At 50.2% G+C, this 21641-nt stretch overlaps 1 protein-coding gene across 3 annotated transcripts; it reads left to right on the top strand.

Annotated features, from left to right (window-relative positions):
- The first annotated feature begins 201 nt into the window (after positions 1-201).
- On the top strand, positions 202-20824 carry Sfxn2 (sideroflexin 2). 3 transcript variants are annotated; one of them, XM_052184468.1, is made up of 13 exons: positions 216-316; positions 7631-7714; positions 8464-8625; positions 8817-8987; positions 10340-10438; positions 12327-12402; positions 12629-12714; positions 14434-14494; positions 14784-14850; positions 15429-15478; positions 15735-15784; positions 16443-16490; positions 18740-20824. In XM_052184468.1, exons 3-13 carry the CDS (start codon positions 8465-8467, stop codon positions 18837-18839), a joined length of 969 nt encoding a protein of 322 aa, XP_052040428.1. In that variant the 5' UTR covers positions 216-316; positions 7631-7714; position 8464; the 3' UTR covers positions 18840-20824. The 3 variants fall into 3 exon arrangements, with proteins under 3 accessions (XP_052040419.1, XP_052040428.1, XP_052040435.1); XM_052184459.1 differs by lacking the exon at positions 7631-7714 and having other exon boundaries at positions 202-316; XM_052184475.1 differs by lacking the exon at positions 7631-7714 and having other exon boundaries at positions 8449-8625.
- Positions 20825-21641: the final 817 nt, after the last annotated feature.

Here is a 21641-nt window from a genome sequence, read left to right as displayed (position 1 = left end):
CGTCCCTCTCACGCACGGCGGAGGAGCAAAGCAGCGGGATGGGGCGGAGTTCGGCTCCTCTTTACCCAAAGTGCGCAAGCGCGCCAAAGCGCCCGCCCATTGCGCAGGCGGTCTCGGGAGAGGCGGGAGGGCGGGGCCGGCTGGTGAGCGACACAGCGGGAGGTGCAAAACCGCCCACGTGGCTGGCTGGAGCTTGTAGTCTGTGATTGGTCGGAAGAGGGGGCGTAGTTCCCGGGCCTAGCCACGACTCTTCAGTTCGGCTTTCCTGGTCCGCATCGCCTGGTGGCAGTCGCGGGGTGCATCCCTCTGGGACCAGGTAAGAATCCGCAAGTGCAGGCCAAACGCACAGCTACTCCCAATCCCCGGGCCTCCGAAGGGAGCCTGGGTCTGCTCAGGCTGCGCGCTCGACTTGCATCTGCACAAGAAGCCGCGTGGGCGGAGGGACAACCAGGGCTCCAGTGGATTCCTCCCTCTGAGCCCCGTTGATTTCGGGTGTCAGGCTTTAGGGCTCAAGAGTTGTAGGCTGCTCTCTATCTCCACATCTTTGTTAGAATCCAGGATAGGTGGTTTCTGCTGGGTTGGAGGAGGTCGCCTGAGAGAGGGAGGTTGGGGACCGGTTCCTAGCATTGAGGTCAGCTGGCAGCGGGAGTGTTAAACTGTCCGGGATCCTCTGGATTTTGCTAAGCGAGACCCCTGGAGAGTTACCCTTATCTTTGTGGCAGGTCGGGTTCCGTACAACCTGCCTCCGTGCAACTTCCACGAATTCCTAGTGGAATTTTTTTTTTAATACAAGGTTTAATGTCTTTACAGCCCTAGAAATCGGTGATTGTAGATGTCAGAATCCAGACTTGAACTAACTTGTAAACTGTTTATTTTATAGTGTTGCTTGTAAACACTGTGGCCCCAGGTAGGAGTGCCCTCGGGGACTGAACTCTGAATGCAGGGGTTTGTTCAGGGTAGCGAGCACTCTGCCACACTACATCTCTCTCATCTCAGAGCTGTTTATATCTGTTAGTAAACAGAAAACTCTTCTAACAGCTGATAGTTTAGGTAGAAGTGGAATCTCTGGAAGTCTGCTGATGCATGTTTACCTGTTACCTATCTTACAGGTCCATGTATGTCAGGTACATAGAGCAATTCCTGTCACAAAGAAAGGGCCACATATTATTAATAGTTTAATCTGGGTTTCAGGCTATACGTCTTTCACCAACCTAGTTAAGATTACTGAAATGGGGGGTTGGTGAGATGGCTCAGAGGTTAAGAGCACTGACTGTTCTTCCAGAGGTCCTGAGTTCAAATCCCAGCAACCACATGGTGGCTCACAACCATCTGTAATGGGATCTGATGCCCTCTTCTGGTGTGTCTGAAGACAGCTACAGGGTACATAGTGAACCACTATGCCCTGCTAGCTTTCAGGTCTTCTTACAATCAAGTAAAGTACTTTTTGAAACACCTTTACAAATATTTGCTTTATGTGTATGAATGTTTTGTCTACATGTATGTAAGTGCACCACATGTGTCTTTAGTACCCTGGAGCTGGAGTTATGGATGGCTGTGAGCTATCATGTGGGTGCTGAAAACTGAATCCTGGTCCTCTGCGACAGCAGCAATTGCTCTTAAGTGCTGAGCCATCTCTCCAGCCCCCAAAGTTTTTTAAAATGTCAGAACATCTGCTACCTGCATGCTTGTATCGGGTTCTTGGAGAAAGAAAGTCAATTCTGACTCTTGACTAGAGAAGTACAGGGTGATTAGACAGGTGGTGGTGGTGGTGCATGCCTTTAACCCAGCACTTGGGATGCGAAGGTAGCTGGATCTTTGAGTTTGAGGCCAGCCTGGTCTATTAAGACAGCCAGGGCTACATGGACAAACCCTGTCTCAAAAACCAAAAAACAAACAAACATAAAAAAAACAAAAAACAAAACAAAAAGGAAGAATAAAAGAGGCAGGGGGTGAGTTGTTAGATTAGAGACCCCCCTTCCATTTATCTACTCAATCACTGGTCTCTGCGCTGGGGCTCTTTTGTGGGAAAAGGCACATTCAGATTTCCCTCAGGTGCTATGGTATCTGTTTTCACTGTTACCTTGGAGTCCGATGAGTGTCTGTAAGCAGGGGCCTGGGCCTACTGGTTTAATTATTACTGTCTTTGCTGTTTGCTCTAGGCAACCTGACAGTAGTCTGCAATTTCAGTGGTCTTTGGTCTTTCTGGTCTTGTAGAGTCTTGAGCTGCCTGGATCTCCCAAGGCCTACTGCCCACATGGCAAGTCCTCTACAGGGCAAGCTCTATCTCAGACCTGTGCCTAAGGTTCTGTTCTGAGCTTTGGTGCCACTTGTTGGAGATGAGCTTTCTCTAGGAAGGATTGATTAAACCTGTCTGCTTCATTGTTTTCTTCTTTCTTGTGTTCTCTGTCTCTTATAACTGCTCTCTCATAAAAAACAAAATTTGTGTGTGTGGCGATCCGATCAAGTACCATGTGCATAGAGTGAAGATATGACCACTCCAGGGTGTGGTTGAGAAGATATTTATTGTAGATATGATGGAAAGTGGAGCTAGAGGCATCTGGAAGAGTCCAGAACAGGGAGAGAAAGTAGTACTTTGAACATGGCCAGCAGAATAAACCAGGCTGTGAGAGGAAGATGGAAAGGGGTGGGGTGGGGTCAAGAGAGCGCTTGGCTGAAATGTCCCACGTGGGAGGGGGAGAGAGGGGAAGGAGGGAGGGAGGGGGAGAGAGGGAAAAGGAGGGAGGGAGGGGGAGTGGTGTTCTATAGGATTGAGAAGCTGGAGGAAGGGAAGCTGTTTCTTCTGAGGTGAGGCAGTTTAGGGTAGCGTGGGGAGAGAGGAGCTGGGAGGACCCACAGGTGCTGAGAGAGGTGGAGGCCAGCAGACAGCCATGCTAATAGACACCATAGCTCCTGGGGGTCTTTTGGACTGACACCTGGGAAGCGGCGTCAGAGTACCACTTCCAGGAGTCTTTTTCCTTCTTCCACCATAAAGTTCTGGCGAGTGAACAGGTTGTTGGGCGTGGTGACAAGTGCCTGTCCACCTCCTCACTGGTCAGGTGCCCCTCTTTTTTTTTTTTTTTCTTAAGAGATATATTTATTTATTTTTAAAGATTTATTTATTATTATATGTGTAAGTACAATGTAGCTGTCTTCAGACACCAGAAGGGGGAGTCAGATCTCATTACAGATGGTTGTGAACCACCATGTGGTTGCTGGGATTTGAACTCAGGACCTCTGGAAGAGCAGTCACTGCTCTTAACCACTGAACCATCTCTCCAGCCCTAGAGATTTATTTATTATTATATGTGAGTACACTGTAGCTGTCGTCAGACACACCAGAAGAGGGCATCAGGTCTCATTATGAAAGGTTGTAAGCCACCATGTGGTTGCTGGAATTTGAACTCAGGACCTTCTGAAGAGCAGTCAGTGCTCTTAACCTCTGAGCCATCTCTCCAGCCTCCTCCCATCCCCCCCCATTTTTTTTCCTGAGATAGTTTCAATGTATCACCCAAGCTTGTCAGAGCTTTGTTTTAAAACAAAGAAACATTTAACATTTATTTGGTTGGTTGGTTTTGGTTTATTTGAGACAGAGTCTCAATATGTAGCTTTGGCTGTCCCTCACTGAGACCCAGCTGGCTTTGCCACCCAAGGGCTGGGATTAAAAGAGCATGAGCCACTGTGCTCAGCCTCCTTTGACTTCCATATAAGTATTTGCCTGCCTCTATGTGCACTACATGAGTGTCTAGTGTTCACAGAGGCCAAAAGGTGTTAGATCCTCTGGAACTGGAGTCATAGGTGATTGCGGGAACCACCCTGTGGATGCTGGGAATCAAACTCTTGAGGCGGTCTGCAGGAGTGTTACCACTGAGTCATCTGTGGTGGTTTGAATGCGAATGGCCTCCATAGGCTCATATACTTGAATGCTTAGTTCTCAGTTGCTGGACTGTTTAGGAAGGATTAGGAGGTGTGGCCTTGTTGGAGGAGGTGTGTCACTGGGGTGGCCTTTGAGGTTTCAGAAACCCATGCCAGGCTTAGTCCTCTCTGCCTGCCTGCTGCCTGTAGATCATGACATAAGCTCTTAGCTGCTGATCTAACATCATGCGCCACCCTGATGCCACACTTCCTACCCTGGTGGCCAATGGACTAAATTTCTGAAACTGTAACCAAGCTTCCTATTAAATGTTTTCTTTTAAAAGCTGCCATGGTCAGCTCATGAGAGAGAGACAGAAGAAGGTAGATCTCAGTGAGTTCGAGGCCACCCTGATCTACAGAAAGAGTTCCAGAACAGCCAGGGCTTCACGGAGAGACCCTGTCTTCCAAAACCAAAGACAGACAAAATTACTTACATGGTGTCTTTTCATAGGAATAGATCATAGTAAGTAAGATACTGTCTCTCCAGCCCTGGTCTGAACTCTTGATCCTCTTGTCTTTGCCTTGCAAACATGTGCTTCCATTTCTGGACTCTTTTGTTTATTTAGTGAATGTGTGGTGGTGTGTATATTGGTATGTGTATGTGTTTGTGTGAGTGCATGCGGAGGACAGTGGGTGTGTTCTTCAGCCCCTCTCCTCACACCCAGAGCTCTGGATGCTATAAAGATGAACATAAGATAGATCTAGTCCTGAGTCAGGTCCCTTCCTGAACCTCGCATGCGTTTGGCTAGACTGGCTGCTCGGTGGGTTCCAGGAGGCTTCTTGGGGCCCCACCTTCTAGCATGGGGGTTACAGGTGCACATCTCTACCTGGTGGCACTTTCCAGATTGAACCATCTCTCCAGCCCTTTGTTTTTCATTTTGAAGGTGGAAAATAGATTATAGTGGGCAGAGGACCTCTCTAGGTGAGTGAGAGTCACAGCCTTGTGACCTCGTTAGATTGTCAGCCTGGCTTGGTTTGATGTTCACCTTTCTCTCTGCCAGGAGTGTTTGGCGTGGGCCATGTATGCATGCAGCGCCTGCTGTAAGAAGGACTACATGTAGCTTGTGGGGGAGGAGGCAGAATAACTGTTGACAAAACCAAAAGACTGAATACGGCTTGATACTGCTAGAACCAACTGACAGTGCGTAACTTCAGGGAAACAGACCTGCTCTTACTGTGTGGCCTAAGCAAGCCCCGAGTCTGACTTAGAAGTGCTGTCCTTGAGATTAAGAGAACCCAAGGTAAACTGTAGTGTATATCTGATAGTAAGTAAGTCTTTAGAGGCGTAGGTGAGCTAGAACCGTGACGATTACAGATGTGGCTGCGGTGCTAATGGATTTCACAGTCTGTGGGGGAGGCAGATATTCCACACAGGGCTATCTGTGAATGGCAAAAGCCCATGATGCCATGAGGAAGGGCAGGATGCTGTGGGGATCGGAACAGGAGGACCGTAGTTTCCCTGAAGGAGTTGGAAACTACTTATGCCCTTTGTAGGGGGATGATGTTTCAGATACATAAATGTAAATTTGGGGAGGAACCTTATCATTTATTTAAAAAAACAACAACAACAACCAAGCACTGTATGCATTCTATCCTGAAAAGAAAGCAAAAGTGATAACCTCTAGAGGAAGGGAAAGAACTGATTCCCACAAGCTGTCCCTTGGCCTCCACCTGTGCTCCCCAGCACCTGCCTCTCCTCCAAATAAAAAAAACAGACGTGCAGATAAATAGTCCAGACAGCAAAGCTCACCTGCATATGTCAGTGTGTGAGCTTCTGTATGAACGGCAGAGGACTCTGTGATATTAACTGGAAGGTAGGAGGAGGTGCCCGAGAGGGTTGGCTCTGTAGATGTGTGTTGTGCATGTGTGTAGGTGGCATGTGCACACATGTGTGTATTGGGGGCATGGCAGTTTTCTCCGATGAGCTCAGTCAAGCTGTCCTCAGCCTGTGGCTCTGCAAACCAAGAAAATGTGTGACTTGCCAGACTTCTTTTAGCTTCCTGTTGTATCTAGGAAGTGGACCTTTCTCCTCTACCGTGCATGCAGTTGGATTGAGGGAAATACCTTTGGTTTTTGTCTATCCTTCAGGGATCAAGGAGAGGGAGAGGGAGGAAGGGAGGGAGGGGGAGAGAGGGAAAGAGAGACAGAGACAGAGGGACAAAGAGAAATCTGAATTCTGTCAACAGTCACTTGCGCTCCTGCCCTCTCCAGAGATCACCACTAAAGACCATTTTAAGGGCAGAGTCTATAAGTGCTGTGGCCTTTCACTTCAGTTTCTGCAGTGCACCAACCTAAAGCCTCTCCACCCCAATAACTATATCGCTGTAGAAGTTGACCTCAGGTCTCCATCTCCCCACCCGAGCCTCCCACCTGCCTCTCTCTCCTGCGTTCTTTGCCAACTCTTGAGACCACCTGCTTTTGTTCATTGCAGTTCTTCAGGGCTTATCCTCAGCGCCCTCCCCCTCTCCCTTCTCCTCCCCCTCCCCTCCCCCTCCCCTCTCCCTCCCCTTCTCCCCACCCCCCTCTCCGTCCCCCATCCCCCTCTCCCTCCTCTTCCCTCCTCAAGTTTTAGCTGCTGATGCTGTTCTTTTTCTTCTAGCCTATGCCTCTGTCCTCTCAAGCTGTAACACCTGCCTGCTGGACCTTCCCCCAGGACACTAAATACTCCTTGCTAGGTCTCGGGACAGCCATTGAGCAAAATGAATACATTTCTCAGCTTTACAGGTGAATATTTAAGTAAAATTAAGTAAAAAAAAAAAAAAAGGCAAATGACCCTCGCGATAGTTAATCTTCACTGTCAGCTTGTCTGCATCTAAAATCACTTAGGAGACACACTCTGAACATGCCTGTGGGGGCGTTTCCAGAGAGGTTTGACTGGGTGGGAAAGAAGCTCTTTAAATGTGGTTGGCACCAGCCATGGGCTTAGGTCCCAGAAGGTGGGCACCAGCTTTCGTCTCTCGCTGCTTCCCGATGCAGACACGGTGTGTGCCCGCCACCTCACTCTCCTACCACCAGGCCATCCTCGCCACCCTGTGATGCATTCTTATGAACCATGAGCCAAAACACCCTGCCCCGCTTTCCCTCCTAACTTTCATACTTTGTTGCTGCAAGAAGAAAGTAGCCCCAGAAATGTAAGGAGAGGGGCTGTCACTGTGTTCCACCTGATCCACGTGGATTGTAGGTGGTAGGTATACAGGAGGGACAGATGAGTTTGCAGCCATGGGCTACGAAAGCCCTCAGATGCCATCCGTAGAACCCAGCGGGCCCATTTGGTTGGAGTTTGAAATGTGAGAAAGCTAAGGGAAAATGCAGATGGTGGAAGCCTGCCTCTGAAGCTTCCAGAGGGGACAGGGCATCTGCCGCCATCTGTGTTCCGTCCTGCCAGTCAGTAGGCATTCTGCTCATACCAGGAAGGTCTGAGTGAGGACAAGTTAAAAAGGAATTTGTTTTGGTGTTTTGGCTGAATTGTTTGGAAATCGGAAGACAGCATGACATCTAGGCTGCCCTGTGGTTACTGCTCACTGATCTTAGACGTGCAGTAGGGGGAAAAGACTCGAAGCAGAGGGTCACAGGCTGGACTCCAGGGTCACAAGCAGCCACCGTTGTAAAGGGGACAGAACTGGTAAAGAGAACCTCTGCTCCTTTTCCCTGGGGTGGGTAATGAGAAGGATGTCCTGTGTGCCGCTTACCCATCCAGGGCTTCACATTGGCTTTCCAGGCATCCAAAGTGTAACAGGCTGCCAACTCGTATGCCCAGGCTTTAGGAAGCTGCTGAGATCAGACAAGCCTGCTGTGTCTCCTGGTGAGCCTGGGCCCTGCCCTTCCTACAGATGTTTCCGGGGCCCACTCCCCAGCCCCCTTAGGTGAGGTGAGCTGTGGGAGACTGGGTGCCATGGTGGTTAGCCTGTGGTAAAGAGTTTCTCAGGAGGCAGGCCTGGTGAAGAGCAGAGGGCGTCTGTTTCACAATGCCTGCTTTTCCTCTTTCCCTGCTAGTGCCAGGGATGCCACGCAAGCTCTGATGAGTTCTTACTGCTGAGTCAGACTGAGCTCCTCTGTGGCAGACACTGTCTCTCTTAGTGTGATCCAGCACGGGGCTGGCTCAGTTCCATCACCATTCACAGGGCCCTGTCTTAGTCAGGGTTTCACTGCTGTGAGCAGACACCATGACCAAGGCCACTCTTATAAGGACAGCATTTATTGGGGCTGGCTTATGGGTCAGAGGGCCAGTCTATTATCATCCAGGCAAGTATGGTGCAAGCTGAGCTGAGAGTGCTACATCTTCATCTGAAGGCTGCTGGCAGAATACTTGCTTCCAGGCAGCTAGGATGAGGGTCTTAAGCCCATGACCGCAGAGACACACCTACTCCAACAGGGCCACGCCTTCTAATAGTGCCACTCCCTGGGCTGAGCATATACAAACCATCACAGGCCCCTAGATCATCACAGGGGACGTTTAGGGTTCCTGACTGCCAGGGCCTCTGGGGAAAACTGGTTAAGGGATGGACTCCCATTCTTTTCTTGTTCCTTACTCTGTAGTTTGTGTTTGAACAGAATGGAGGCTGATCTGTCCGGCTTTAACATCGATGCTCCCCGCTGGGACCAGGGCACTTTCCTGGGGCGTGTGAAGCACTTCTTTAACATCACGGATCCTCGCACTGTCTTTGCATCCGAGCAGGAGCTGGACTGGGCCAAGGTGGTGGTGGAAAAGAGCAGGTGAGTGCTGTGGGGGGAGGGGCTGGAGGAAGTGGTGGGGGAGGGGCTGGAGGAAGCAGTGGTGTAACTGACAGCTGGGCTCTCTAGGGAGGGAGAAGCTGCGGCAGAGGTCTTGGGAAGGCAGGAGAATAGCAGGGAGACAGGAGGTGAGATCAGGTCAGGGTGTCACTGACGTTGTCCTTGGGTGACAGGATGGGACTTGTGCCCCCTGGCACTCAGGTGGAGCAGCTGCTCTATGCTAAGAGGCTTTATGACTCGGCCTTCCACCCTGACACTGGGGAGAAGATGAATGTCATCGGGCGGATGTCCTTCCAGGTCCCTGGTGGCATGATCATCACGGGTTTCATGCTCCAGTTCTACAGGTGAGTCCAAGATGGAGGAGGGGCCAGGCTGTAATAACAGTCCTCTTGGCCAGTCACTTAACAGGCACTGGGCACTTGACAAGTTCTTCCCCTGAGTGGCCTCTTCCCTCTCTCAGTCCTGCACACAGGCACTCTGCCTTCTCCCTTTGCTAGACAGGACTCGAGGCTAAGTGACAGTTTGTGACCTCACTCAGAACTGCAGGGGCCTGATGGTGACGCAGACAGACCTCGAGTGCTCGGGTGACTGCCATCACGAGGACTGTTATACTATTACTATTGTTACTGGTCTTACTGTTTTGAGAGTCTCACTATGTAGCCCTGGCTGACCTCTATGTAGATTAGGCTGACTTTGAACTCACAGAGACTCAACCTGCCTCTGCCTCTATAGTACTTGAAGTCTTTTTATAAAAATAGTTTGAAGTGGGAAAATCCACTTTAAAATAATGTATGTGTATGAGTACACTGTCGCTGTCTTCAGACACACCAGAAGAGGGCATTACAGATGGTTGTGAGCCACCATGTGGTTGCTGGGATTTGAACTCAGGACCTCTGCAAGAGCAGTCAGTGCTCTTAACCACTGAGCCATCTCTCCAGCCCCATAAATTCTTAAAATATAAATTCTACAGTGGGTTTATATTTTGAATGTGACACCCAAATGAAAAATGAAAAGGCCTGTCTTGCTCCTCTTGGTTGGGAAGGGAATAAGCTTTTGATGTTTGACTCTCTCTCCCTCCCTCCCTCCCTCCCCTTCCCCTCTGAGTCCCCTCCCCTCTCTATTCATTTAGTTAGTTGGTGAGCTATGGTGTGGTCCAGGTGCCAGGGATTAAGTATTTCAGAGTCTCCCCTCTTGAAGATGCAGCACAATGGAGACTGGGATGCAGTGGTTTCTAGTGGGGGGAGACTTTGGAGTCATGATAACAGGACACATGGAGCCATTGTCTCAGGATGGGCAGAAGAAGGCCCAGAAAAGCTCCAAGAAGAGAAGTATCAGGCTGGAGAGATGGCTCAGCGGTTAAGAACACTGACTACTCTTCCAGAGGTCCTGAGTTCAAATCCCAGCAACCACATGGTGGCTCCCAGCCATCTGTAATGGGATCTGATGCCCTCTTCTGGGGTGTCTGAAGACAGCGACAGTGTCATATACATATAATAATATTTTTTTTTAAAAAAAGAAAAGCATCACAACAGAGCAGGATTCTGTGAAAGGAAGAGGGGGTATCCCAGGGGTGGGCTCATTCCCCCCAAAAGCCCAGGGACATAAAAAGGAATGGGAATGTCTTAGGGAGTTGCAGATGCTGTGGTGCCTGGTCCGCCACAGGCCCCTCCATCCCTCCTGCCCCCCTTGCTTGTAGGACGATGCCTGCGGTGATCTTCTGGCAGTGGGTGAACCAATCCTTTAACGCCTTGGTCAACTACACCAACAGGAACGCGGCCTCCCCCACGTCCGTCAGGTAGGAGGCCCACCCGCCGCCTCTGCCTCCCCAGCAGCCCTTCTGCCCCTGGACTCTCCTTCCTTTCCGAGTGGGGCCCTTGCTGGGCAGGTGACCAGGCTACCCTTCCCCACTGTTTGAAATACTAAGACCAACGGAGAGTATCTCTTCCCCAGGCCATTTCCAAATATCCATTCATTTGACTGATAGATTCTTTTTCTAAAAAAGATATTTATTTATTTATTTTGTGTTATTGCTTGTGCACGTCATACATGCCTGGTGCCTGCAGAAATCAGAAGAGGGCATGGCATCCCCTGGCACTGGAGTTCTGGATAGATGTGAGCCAGTGTGTGGGTGCTGGGAGCACAACCTGGGTCCTGGGCAAGGGCGCTCTTGAGCGCTAGAGATGCCTTAGTAGTTAAGAGCACGCTCTGTATTTCCAGAGGTCTATGTCCAATTCCTAGCACCTAGATCAAGAAGTCCAGCTCCAGGGGGATCTGACCTCTACATGCATGCATGCACACGTGTACACACACATAATTAAAAAACAAAAATCAAGCTGGGCATGGTGGCTCAAACTTTTAATCTCAGCTCTCAGGAGGCAGAGGCAGGGGGATCTCTGTGAGTTTCAGTCCAGCCTGGGCTTTGTAGTGAGATCCTGTCTTTCCTGTCTTAAAACCGAAACTAAAACAGTACTCCTAACCACTGAACCATCTCTCATGCCCTAAGATTTATTTGTGTGTGTGTGTGTTTTGTTATTGATCACCATGTGTGTGTGCAGAAGCCAGGAGAAGGAGTTAGATACCCTCCAGTTGGAGTTGTAGGCATTAAGAGTCATTGGGTGTGGGAGCTGAGAATTGAACCTGGATCCTCTCAACCACTGAGCCATCTATGTAGTCCTAGAATCTTGCCGAGTGTTAATTAATGTGCCAGGCAAGGTTCTAGAGGCTTGAGACTCCCTGATAAGTAAGACATAGCAGGCTCTGTCTAAAGAGCTTTTACCAGGGCTGGCAGGCAGATCTCTGAGTTCAAGGCAGCCTACATGCTGAGACCCTGCTCAGTAACCAAACCGAACCAAGCACACGGAAGAGTCTGCAGTGACTCTGGCTTGCTGTTGTCATGGACAGCAGTGGAGCTCTGTTCAGACTGTCCCCTTGGGAAGCACCTTCTGCAGAGATGGCATCTAGCTAGGTTCTGAAAGATCCCAGTTGTGTTAGCTAGGGTTATTGTTGCTGTGGTTAAACTATCACGGAAAGTAACTTGGGGAGGAAAGGGTTTACTTCACTCACAGTTCCATAGGACAGTTGGTCACCAAAAGCAGGGAGGGCAGGAACTTGATCGGGACAGTAGGCAGGAGCTGATGCAGAGCCCGTGGAGGGGTGCTGCTTACTGGCTTGCTCCCTCTGGTTTGCTTGGTGTGCTTTCTTACAGAATCCAGGACCACAAGCCCAGGAATGGCAGCACCCACAATGGGCTGGGCCGTCCCCCCATCAGTCACTAATTAAGAAAATGCTCCAAAAGCTCTCCTACAGCCTGATCTTATGGAGGCAATTCCTTAATTGAGGGATCTTCCTCAGATGACTTTAGCGTGTGTCAGGTTGACATAAAACGTGTCAGCCTAAGGATTCAAACATGTAGGAGGCCAGGAAGGTTCTCTAAACAGAGAGCAGCAATATACATTGGTTCTGAGGCAGGAAAAAAGCAAGATGTGTTCAATGCACTGAAGAGGACCAAGAGTGCTGGCACGGAGTGATGGAGTGGGGGTGTGAGACGGTTCTAGAGACAGGTCACACGAGCCCTGAAGTCCAGTCACTCGGTTTCTCACTAAAGCCCCTGGCCTTGCCTGAGTCACTGTGACACCACTCCCAACACCTCTTCGTTCATCCATCTGGCCTTTCTCTTTCACTAGGCAGATGGCCCTCTCCTACTTCACAGCTACCACCACTGCTGTGGCCACTGCAGTGGGCATGAACATGTGGACCAAGGTACGTGCGGCTGGGGTGCTGTGGGCACAGTGGCCACCAGAGGGCAGCAGAGCTCCAGAGAAAACGGCTTTCTCACCTCAGGAGTTTGACCATTCCAGAGTGGCTGTCTGGATGTCTGTCTCTGGCGGTGCTTAATTGCCTCTCTTCCTCTGTAATCCAAAGCCTTTCTTTCCCGTCTTCGTGTGAGTTCGGGTGAATAACTTCCATTGTCCCCTGCCTTCAACAGAGAGCTCCACCCTTGGTGGGCCGATGGGTGCCTTTTGCTGCCGTGGCTGCCGCTAACTGTGTCAATATCCCAATGATGCGACAGCAGTGAGTACAGGGAGCCCTGTTCTCCTTCTCCATCACAGGGTTATCAGGGATGGGAAGGAGGCCAAGGTGGCGAACCACTAGCTTCCTAGAACAGGGCAGTGCAGAGAAGGCCAATGGGCCCAGCTCTTTAAAGGTCCCTAAGGGCCACCACTCCTCTGTGATGGCCCAAAGAATAGTGGGTGATTTAAATTCAGTCTACTGTGTGTTGAGCGAGGTTAGTTAAACATAGACCTATGGACCAGTCATTTTTTCTCGTTCATGCTGGGGATTGAACCCAGTGCCCCGTGCGTGCTAGCTAGGTCAGTGCTCTATCCTTAAAGCTGTATCCTTACCTTAGATCCTGTCCAAGTGAAAAAAGTCAGGGCTGTAAACTCTGCCTACTTCCCAAACTCTTAGAATAGCTTACTGGTGGAAATGTGACGGAACTGGGCATCTAATGCTGGCACAGCATCCAGGTGTCCTGAGAAGCCGGGGAGGGGCAGATGCCCCCCAGAGCCAGACTAAGTTTTTCGAAAAGGAGACTTTGTATCCCTGGCTGGGTGTTCACTGTGTGGACCAAGCTTGCCTTGAATTTGCAGAGATCACTTGCCTCTGCCTTCTGAGTTCTAGGATTAAAGGCATGTGCCACCATGCCTGACTAAAGATTTTATTTTCAATCATGTGTATGTATGTGTGGCTATGTGTATGTGAGTGCGGGTGCCCACAGAGACTGGGCTCAGTGGATCTCCGTGGAGCTGAAGTTACAGGCAGTCATGAAACCGATGTGGGTGTTGGGAACTGAACTTAGGTCTTCTGCAAAAGCAGAATGTGCTCCTGGCCTCTGGGCTATATCTCGCTGTGTAATCCTGGCTGGCCTAGAGCTTGCATGATCTGCCTCTGCCTCTGGAGTGCTGGGGTTATAGTTGTGCACTTCCAGAAATGACTTATTATTATTATTATTCCTGTTTTATTTTTTTCTCTTTGACATGCTGGGTATCGGGCCTGGAGGCTCATCATGCATTCACTCCGGCCAAGGTTGTCCTCTGAACTCCAGCCTCAGCCCAGTTTCTGTTTTCCCTCTTTTCCTTTTGTATTTTTCTAGAATACAGGTGGCATAAGGGCTGGGTGTCTTAGATACCGTTGCCACCATTGTCTGTAACTACAGCCACACTTCGTTGGTAGATGGAGGCTCACCACAGCAGCCCCTATAGCAAGGGCTTGCTGCATGCTGTGCGTGGACATCTCTCCACTCCTCGCTCTGCCCAGCTTCTGCGTGTGGCTGACTCCCCGGTCTCCGAATGAGGGATGCCGAGAGCTTGTCAAAACAGAATAGCTACTGTTTGGGGAATGGGTACTGAGTCAGGCACTGGGCTCAGAACTTGGCCACTAGCTCATTTAGTTCTCATTAGGTTCCATGAAGTAGGTGCTAGGATGATCCCTATTCTCCGCATGGAGAAAACTGAGGTTTAGAAGAGCTAAAGACCATTCTCAAGGCCACACATACGCCCGCAGCTTCCGGAGTCCACCGAGGCAGTGTGGAGCCAGGCCTGGCTTTCTTGGCCTCTGCTCAGAATTGCTTCTGAGATACCATCCACTGGGATGAAGAAGGGAGACTGAAGGGCCAGGCTGCCAGAGGGAGTTCCTCCTGCATCAGTCCTCGGAGCTGGTGACCTGATGTGTCACCTGCCAGGCCGGTCCTTTGCACCTGCTTCCTAACGTCCAGAAACTTCTGTTGCCTAGGGAACTCATCCAGGGCATCTGCGTGAAGGACAGGAGCCAAAATGAGCTTGGCCATTCCCGGGTAAGCAGAGGAGAGACTTCCCCTCAGACCCTGTCCCTCCTAGGTGGCCTTGCACATGCCCTGGGTGCCATTACAGGTTTGATCCCCCCCATACTCATTTATTTATTCAGACAAGTTTCCCAAATCATTTCAGGCGGGCGGGTTGGAGAAGGACACTTGGCTCCTGGTGGGTCCATCTGTCCCCTCTACCTGCTCTGTCATGGAGAGGCTGTCCCCTCTACCCCGACCTGTATAGTGCAACCCATGCACACTGGATACGTGACCCCTGACAGCTCTTCTCTGCCCCCAGAGAGCCGCGGCTGTGGGCATCACACAAGTGGTTATTTCTCGGATCACCATGGCAGCCCCTGGCATGAGTAAGATGGGTACACCCCTTATGTTGGAGGGACCCTCGAACACCCGTCGAGGTTGTCATGACCTCAGCTTTCAAGTGGGCGGGGCCATACCTTCTCAAGCTCTTTGTGAGAGCTGACAGCTCAGGGGACCCACACACGTTCTTCCAGTTTCTATCAGTTGATCTTATTTGGGGGAGCAAGTTAACTTCATTTAGCTAGTAATACTGAGCAATAGTGGGAGGTATCCGGGAGATAGTGGCGGGGCAATGGACTGCCCTGGATCTCAGCAGGGGCACATTGCAGAGTAAGACACAAACGTGTTTGCGCAAGCCTGCAAAGCAGTTTTCATCTTGAGAAGGAAGCTTCAGGTCCAGGGGTGTGTCTGCTTTCCGCTGGTGAACACATTTTCGGGAAGCGTTCTTTCTCTGGGACTTGGGGGAGAGCCTGTGTAGCGGTGCCTGGGCAGTCTCTGGTTTCCTCCCAACGGCGAGGATTTTCTGGAGAGTCTTGGGGAGATGTCAGCCCCCTTCGACTGTGATCTGCCTGCAGCCGTGGGCTTGGGGAGTCTGTCTTCCCTCTCAGCTGCTTGTCTCTTCCAGTCCTGTTGCCAGTTGTCATGGAGAGGCTAGAGAGACTACACCTGATGAAGGTAGGTCACTCTCCCTGCTATCCCCCAGAAACGGCCCTCCCCTCCTTCCCGGTAGCCACCACCCGTCTCACTCAAACAGAGCCTGCGCCAGGCTTTACCGGCCTCTATTTCAGATATGAGAAAACTTCCCGGCCTTGTCTGCTGAGGGCCAGGAGAACACCTTTTCCCTGTTTATTTTTATTTTATTTTATTTTATTTTATTTTATTTTATTTTATTTTATTTTATTCTCTGTTTATTTTTCTTCTCCTCGAGCAGAAGGTGAAGGTGCTGCATGGTCCGCTGCAGGTCCTGCTGTGTGGCTGCTTGTGAGTATGTCCTTGCGATGGTGTAGGTGCTTTGCTGCCTGTGGCATCCCATGTGTGAGTCGGGTACCTCCCCAGGGTCCCCTCTCCCTCAGGTCCAGAGAGGGTTTAGAGCAGAAGCAAGAATGAGGAGGCAGAGGTTGGTTGGGGCTGTCATCGTCTCAGCCTCACAGACAGAGAAAATAGCACACTGTGTCCTTGTGTTCTCTCGGCTTGCCATCGACCTGGATGCCATTGTGCCCTGCTGGTGACACTTCCTTTCCCTGCGTGGCACAGACGCCTGTGACCTCAGTCTGCTGTTTACTCTCCTCAGTCACATCAGTTATTTATTGACATCTCCCTTCCCCCATTTGTGTGAAGTGCAGGTTGGAGTGAGTGGGGAGGGACACAGATTTCTGTCACCGAGTCACGATAAGTTGTCTGGAAGATAGCTCCCTGGCAGAGTGCTTGCCTGGTCTACACCAGAGCCTGGGTTCAATTCCCAGCCAGGGTGGTGGCACACAGGTATGTGCTCCTGCCTGAAGCCATCTACATGATGACTCTATCTCAACACAGGGAGCGGGGAAGAGCTGGAGGGAAGGCAGGCCAGGAGTGTGGGCTCAGGACAGGGTGTGGCCAGGCCTGTGGGACTTGTCCCTAACACTCCTCTCCTTTCTTACAGCCTACTCTTCATGGTGCCAGTGGCATGTGGACTCTTCCCTCAGGAATGGTATCAGCCATTTGTTGCCCGCCCTGTTTTATCAAACACTCTGCTTCTGCTCCCGAGTGACCGCGGAGAGGGGGGATGGGCAGGAGAGTGGACGTTTCCAAGGACGCGTGCGCGTGTGCCCAAATTCTGGCCTTCTGACTCAGGGCGAATGGCACACCAGCCAGGACTCTGAGGGACTGGGGGAGAAGCCAGGAGGAAGAGTTTATCTCAACAATGCCTTAGAGACATGGCGGGAACAACAGGAGGCGTCTTGTCCTGCCGGTTGAGTGTTAGCAAGGCCACCTCTGCCTGGGTCTGGCCTCTAAGGTTGAATAAGGCACTTATTCTGCTTACTCTGGCTGGAGTTCAGGTCTGTGCATGAGCTGCTACCTCTGCTTCCTCCGTGTTTTCTGGAAGGGAGGGTGGGAGCAGAGATGAGGGAGCAGGGCCGTCAGCCTGGGGTCAGCCTCGGGTCGGCCGGTTCCAGGACACGGGTGTAGCTGTGCATGACCTGAGATAGCCGTCACGCCGCCCTCTGTGTGGGATCGTGGCCATCTGGCACGTCACCTCCTGAGTCCTGAGCCACAGTCCATCCAGGTAGATGAGGCGGAGGTCAAATGTGACATTTATTCCGACAGAGAGCAATAATAATTTTGGCTGTAAAGATCCGGAATTGAACTTGTAATCCCACACTGGGGGTGGGCCTGGGGTTGAGGTAGGAGGATCAAGAGTTCAAGGCTAGGGGCTGGAGAGATGGCTCAGTGGTTGAGAGCACTGGCTGCTCCTCCAGAGGTTCTGAGTTCAATTCCCAGCAATCACATGGTGGCTCACAACCATCTGTGATGGGATCTGATGCCCTCTTGTGGCCTGCAGGCCTACATGCAGGTAGAACACTGTATACATAATAAATAAAGCTTAGAAAAGCCCAAGGTGAGCCTGGGTATATGGACCCTAGCAAGCAAAACCAGTTAAAAACTTTTTTTTTTAAACAACCCTGTCTCAAAAAACTTAAGAAAAGGTCTGTCAGATGGCTCAGTCAGTAAAGTACTTGCCATGCAAACCCTAGAGTCTGAGCTAGGTCACCCAGAACCCATGTAAAAGAGCTGGGTAGTATAGCAGTGAGTGCCTCTAACCCCAGTGATAGGGAGGCATGGGGCCTGAAGCTCAGAGACTGGCCAGGCTCTCTCCATTGGTGACTTAAGACCTTGTCCACCCCAAAACAAAATGGAGGACAACTGAGAAAGGCTCCTGATGTTAATCTCTGGCCTTCATGCACATGTGCATGTTCATACACATGCATGTACACACACACAATGTGGATGATATTTTAAAATATTAGAGTGGACTCGCTGAGTTTCATTCCGCTGGCTGCTAGGGCAAACACTGTGACCAAGAGCTACTGGGGGTGGGGCGGGGTGGGGGTGGGGAGAAGGATTTGTTTTACTCATGCACATGTGAGCTGGTGTTTGCGACAGCCAGCGGAGGGCGTTGGTTGCCGTGAAGCTGGAGTTAAGGGCGGGGTTTGAGCTGCCTGACATGGCTGCTGGGATTTGGGTTAGCATCCTCTGGAGGCCATCTCTCCAGCCCCTTCTTTGATGTTCTTGTCGCTTTGTTCGTGGAAAGCAGGAGACTTTATTCAGTGTGGCTGCATTGGAAAGAGGGACAAAGATGCAGCAGTCCTTGAGGGGTCCTGAAGTGACAGCAGAGTTTAGAGGGCCAGGGACCTCTAAGCAGACTCCGTCTGTAGGACTTTTCACAGGTCCTGTAGGGAGACAGTTCCCTAAGGGAGGAAGGATTTATTTGGCTTCTACATCTGTAGCAGGGCAGGGCAGGGCAGGGCAGCAAGGCAGGCGCTCAGACAGGAGCTTGAGGCAGAAGCCATGGAGGCATGGCGCTTGGTGACTTGGTGACACAGGCTCATACTTAGCTTTCCCAGAGAGCCCAAGGCCACCTGCCTAGGGAATGGTGCTGCCCAACCTGGGTAGTCCACATCAGCCAATAACCAGCCTAGGGAATGGTATCGCCCAGCCTGGGTACTCCACATCAGCCAATAGCCAAGACCTTCCTCACAGACATGCCCACAGATCACCTCGATAAAGAGAGTTACTCAGTTGAGACTCTTTTTGGGTGGCTCTAGGCCACGACAAGTTGACAGTTAATGCTAACTAGGACAAACTCCTGAGAGGTGACATGGGTGGGCTTTTGCCTCAGGGTAAATTGCTGATTGTCTTAGTAGCATCCTCATAACCTGCTTCTGGTTTTCTTTTCAGCAAATTACCAGTTTCCTATCTAGAGCCAGAGCTACAGGACACCATCAAGGCCAAGTATGGAGAACAGGTTCTCTTCGTCTACTTTAATAAGGGTCTCTAAGTGCTCCGTGCCTGCGAGGACCAATTCGTACGCCATGTGGACCCGCTTTTCCCTGGCAGCTGTACATACCTGTGTCTACATTCCTTTTTGCCATAATGTCTGAAAGGCAGGCTAGATGGAGAAATAGAGTAGCCTCTATTTGGGTGGGGAAATGGTTCCTGCTTCTATATAAGCACCTAATTTATTGGACTCCAGAGGGCAAAAATTCAAAAGGGGATCAAGGTGGTTGGGGGTGTAGCTTGGTTGGGAGTGTGTGCCTAGCATTCACAAAGCTCCGGATTTAATTCTGTGTACCTATGATTCAGGCATAGTTTTATATGCTTGTGATCCCTATACTTAAGAGGTAGAGGCAGGAGGATTAGAAGTTCAAAGTTGACAGGTAGTGGTTGGTGGCACATGCCTTTAGATTCAGGAGGCAGAGGCAGGGTGATCTCTGAGTGTGAGGCTAGCCTGGTCTATAGAGCTAATTCCAGGATAGCCAAGGCTACACAAGAGAAATCTTGTCTCAAAAATAAAAATCACCAAAACAAATAAACAAACCTCCCAAAAGTTCAAAGTTAGCCTTAGCTACATGGGGAATTCCAGGGCAGCCTGAATTAGAGACTGACTCAAAAAAGCAAGGGAGGGAACAAGGGCAAATTATTCTGCCTGCTTTGTCCTTGACCCCTGACCCTTGGGACCAGAAGCTGAGGCCTTCTCAGCAGAGGTTGCTGGCGTCTGGGAGATGCTCACAAAGTTTAGAATAATTAGAAAGCATGTGGTTCTTGTCCAGTCAGGACAGAAGAGACACTAATCCCTCCCTCTTCTCCTGCTTCCTCCTTCCTAAGCATGGGAAACATCTACCTGTGTAATTCTTTAAAAAGCTTTTTATCATGTTTTTTAAAGTCATGGGTGGGTGTTTTGCCTTCATGTATGTCTCTGCATGCAGTGACCACAGAGGTCAGAGAGCACGTCAGACCCTCTGAAACTGGAATTACCACTGTGTGCCATCTTGTGGTCAAACCCTGGTCCTCTGAAAGAGCAGCCACTGCTCTGAACTGCTGAGCCATCTCCCCGGCTTCTCTTCAGGAAGAGGAGGAGGAGCAACGGGCACCTTGTTGGGGACTCACCTCTGCTCTTCCCCAGTATGTCCTCTCTGGACTGTCTCCTTGAGAATGCTGCTAGATTGAGTTTTTCAGGTCCTTGGAGTTATTTGTACTAAACAAACAAACAAGCAAGCAAACAAAAAACATGGATAAGTAGTTCCTTTCCTCAGCCCATTTGCTCTCATACCAAAGAGGAATGGGACACCTGTGAGCGGGAATCCCCCAGGACCACAGCCTTAAAGTATGCAGGAGGGGCTGCAGGGCAGCACGCACCTTTAATCCATACTCAGTGGGCAGAGGCAGGTGGATCTCTGAGTTGGAGGCCAGCCTGGTCTACAGAGTGTGTTCCAGGACAGCCAGGGCTACACAGAGAAACCCTGTGTTGAAAAAACAAGGAAAATAAAAGTGTAGGGGTAGACAGCCATTTCCCCGAAGTTATGTGGGCCATTGGGTTCTGTTCCTTTGAAAAATGACTATTCTGTCTTAAAATCATGTCCAGATCTACTTCTGGGACCTTCAGCTGAGAGGTCTCTTCCCTCGTTGCCTTCTCTGTTTTACAAGCCGAGTCCCTCACCGGGTGTGAAGGCACCTGTCACGTGTTTCAGCGGGATGAGTCCCTGCTGGCCTCACCCCCTCAGCTCATTAGGTCACATAGCAAAGAGAACGCCGAGTCCTGATGGGATGGGGAGCTTCACTTGGACACCTCAGACCAGAAGTCCACCAGGGCCAAGGAGCCAAAGGCAGGCACAGAGGGCGGCTTCAGTTCCCTCCTGTTCTTTGAGCCCCTGGGGACTGGCTTACCTGGGGTCAGTGTGTATATGTGCTTTGTCTGTCAAGATTTGCTGATTCTGTTCAAACGCGCCATTCTGAATTGAATAAACGATTTGAAAGAACATGAAACACTGTCTGCAGACCAAGCTACTAACTCCTGATGGAAAGCAGGACTTATGGTATAACTTTGGCCTTGGCATACCAGAGGAGATCCCAACTGTAAGGGAATCTCTCTGATTTCCTTAGTAATGGAGAAGAATCCACTGGCCTGTGCTGATGCTCCCTCCACAGGGCTACTGGAGAGGAATATATATATTGCCTTAAGGCTGGAATTGGTCAGCCATAACATAGCCAATTTCACCTGCTTTCTGGGTTTTTTTCTTTGTCTTTTTCTGCACTTAGGAACAAAAATTATTTTTACATTTCTTTTGCATTTTTTAAAAGATTTATTTATTTGCTTATTTATTATATGTGAGTACAGTGTAGCTGTTTTCAGACACTCCAGAAGAGGGCATCAGATCTCGTTACAGATGGTTGTGAGCCACCATGTGGTTGCTGGAATTTGAACTCAGAAACTTCGGAAGAGCAGTCAGTGCTCTTAACCGCTGAGCCATCTCTCCAGTCCCTATTTTTACATTTCTTAATGGGTTATATAAAAAGAAAAACTAAAATATCTGACAGACACTGTACATGTGTCTGTGTCGTGTAGACTTTTAACATGCCTCTGCTATCCCTCAACTGTGACTTTTAGAAATATATACTAGGGTTATATATACAGGTGGCCCACACCTGTAATCCCAGCACTTGGGAGGCAGAGGCAGGTGGGTCTTCATGAGTTTGAGTCTACCCTGCTCTACATCGCACATTCCAACTCTGCCTCAAAGGGGAAAAATGTACACCAGGTCACCTGAAGGTGTTGTGAAAACAGAGGGAAAGGCTCATCCCA

The sequence above is a fragment of the Apodemus sylvaticus genome, chromosome 1, assembly GCF_947179515.1.
Source record: "Apodemus sylvaticus chromosome 1, mApoSyl1.1, whole genome shotgun sequence".
NCBI lineage: Eukaryota > Metazoa > Chordata > Mammalia > Rodentia > Muridae > Apodemus > Apodemus sylvaticus.
This window is presented reverse-complemented; position numbering and strand designations above follow the sequence as displayed.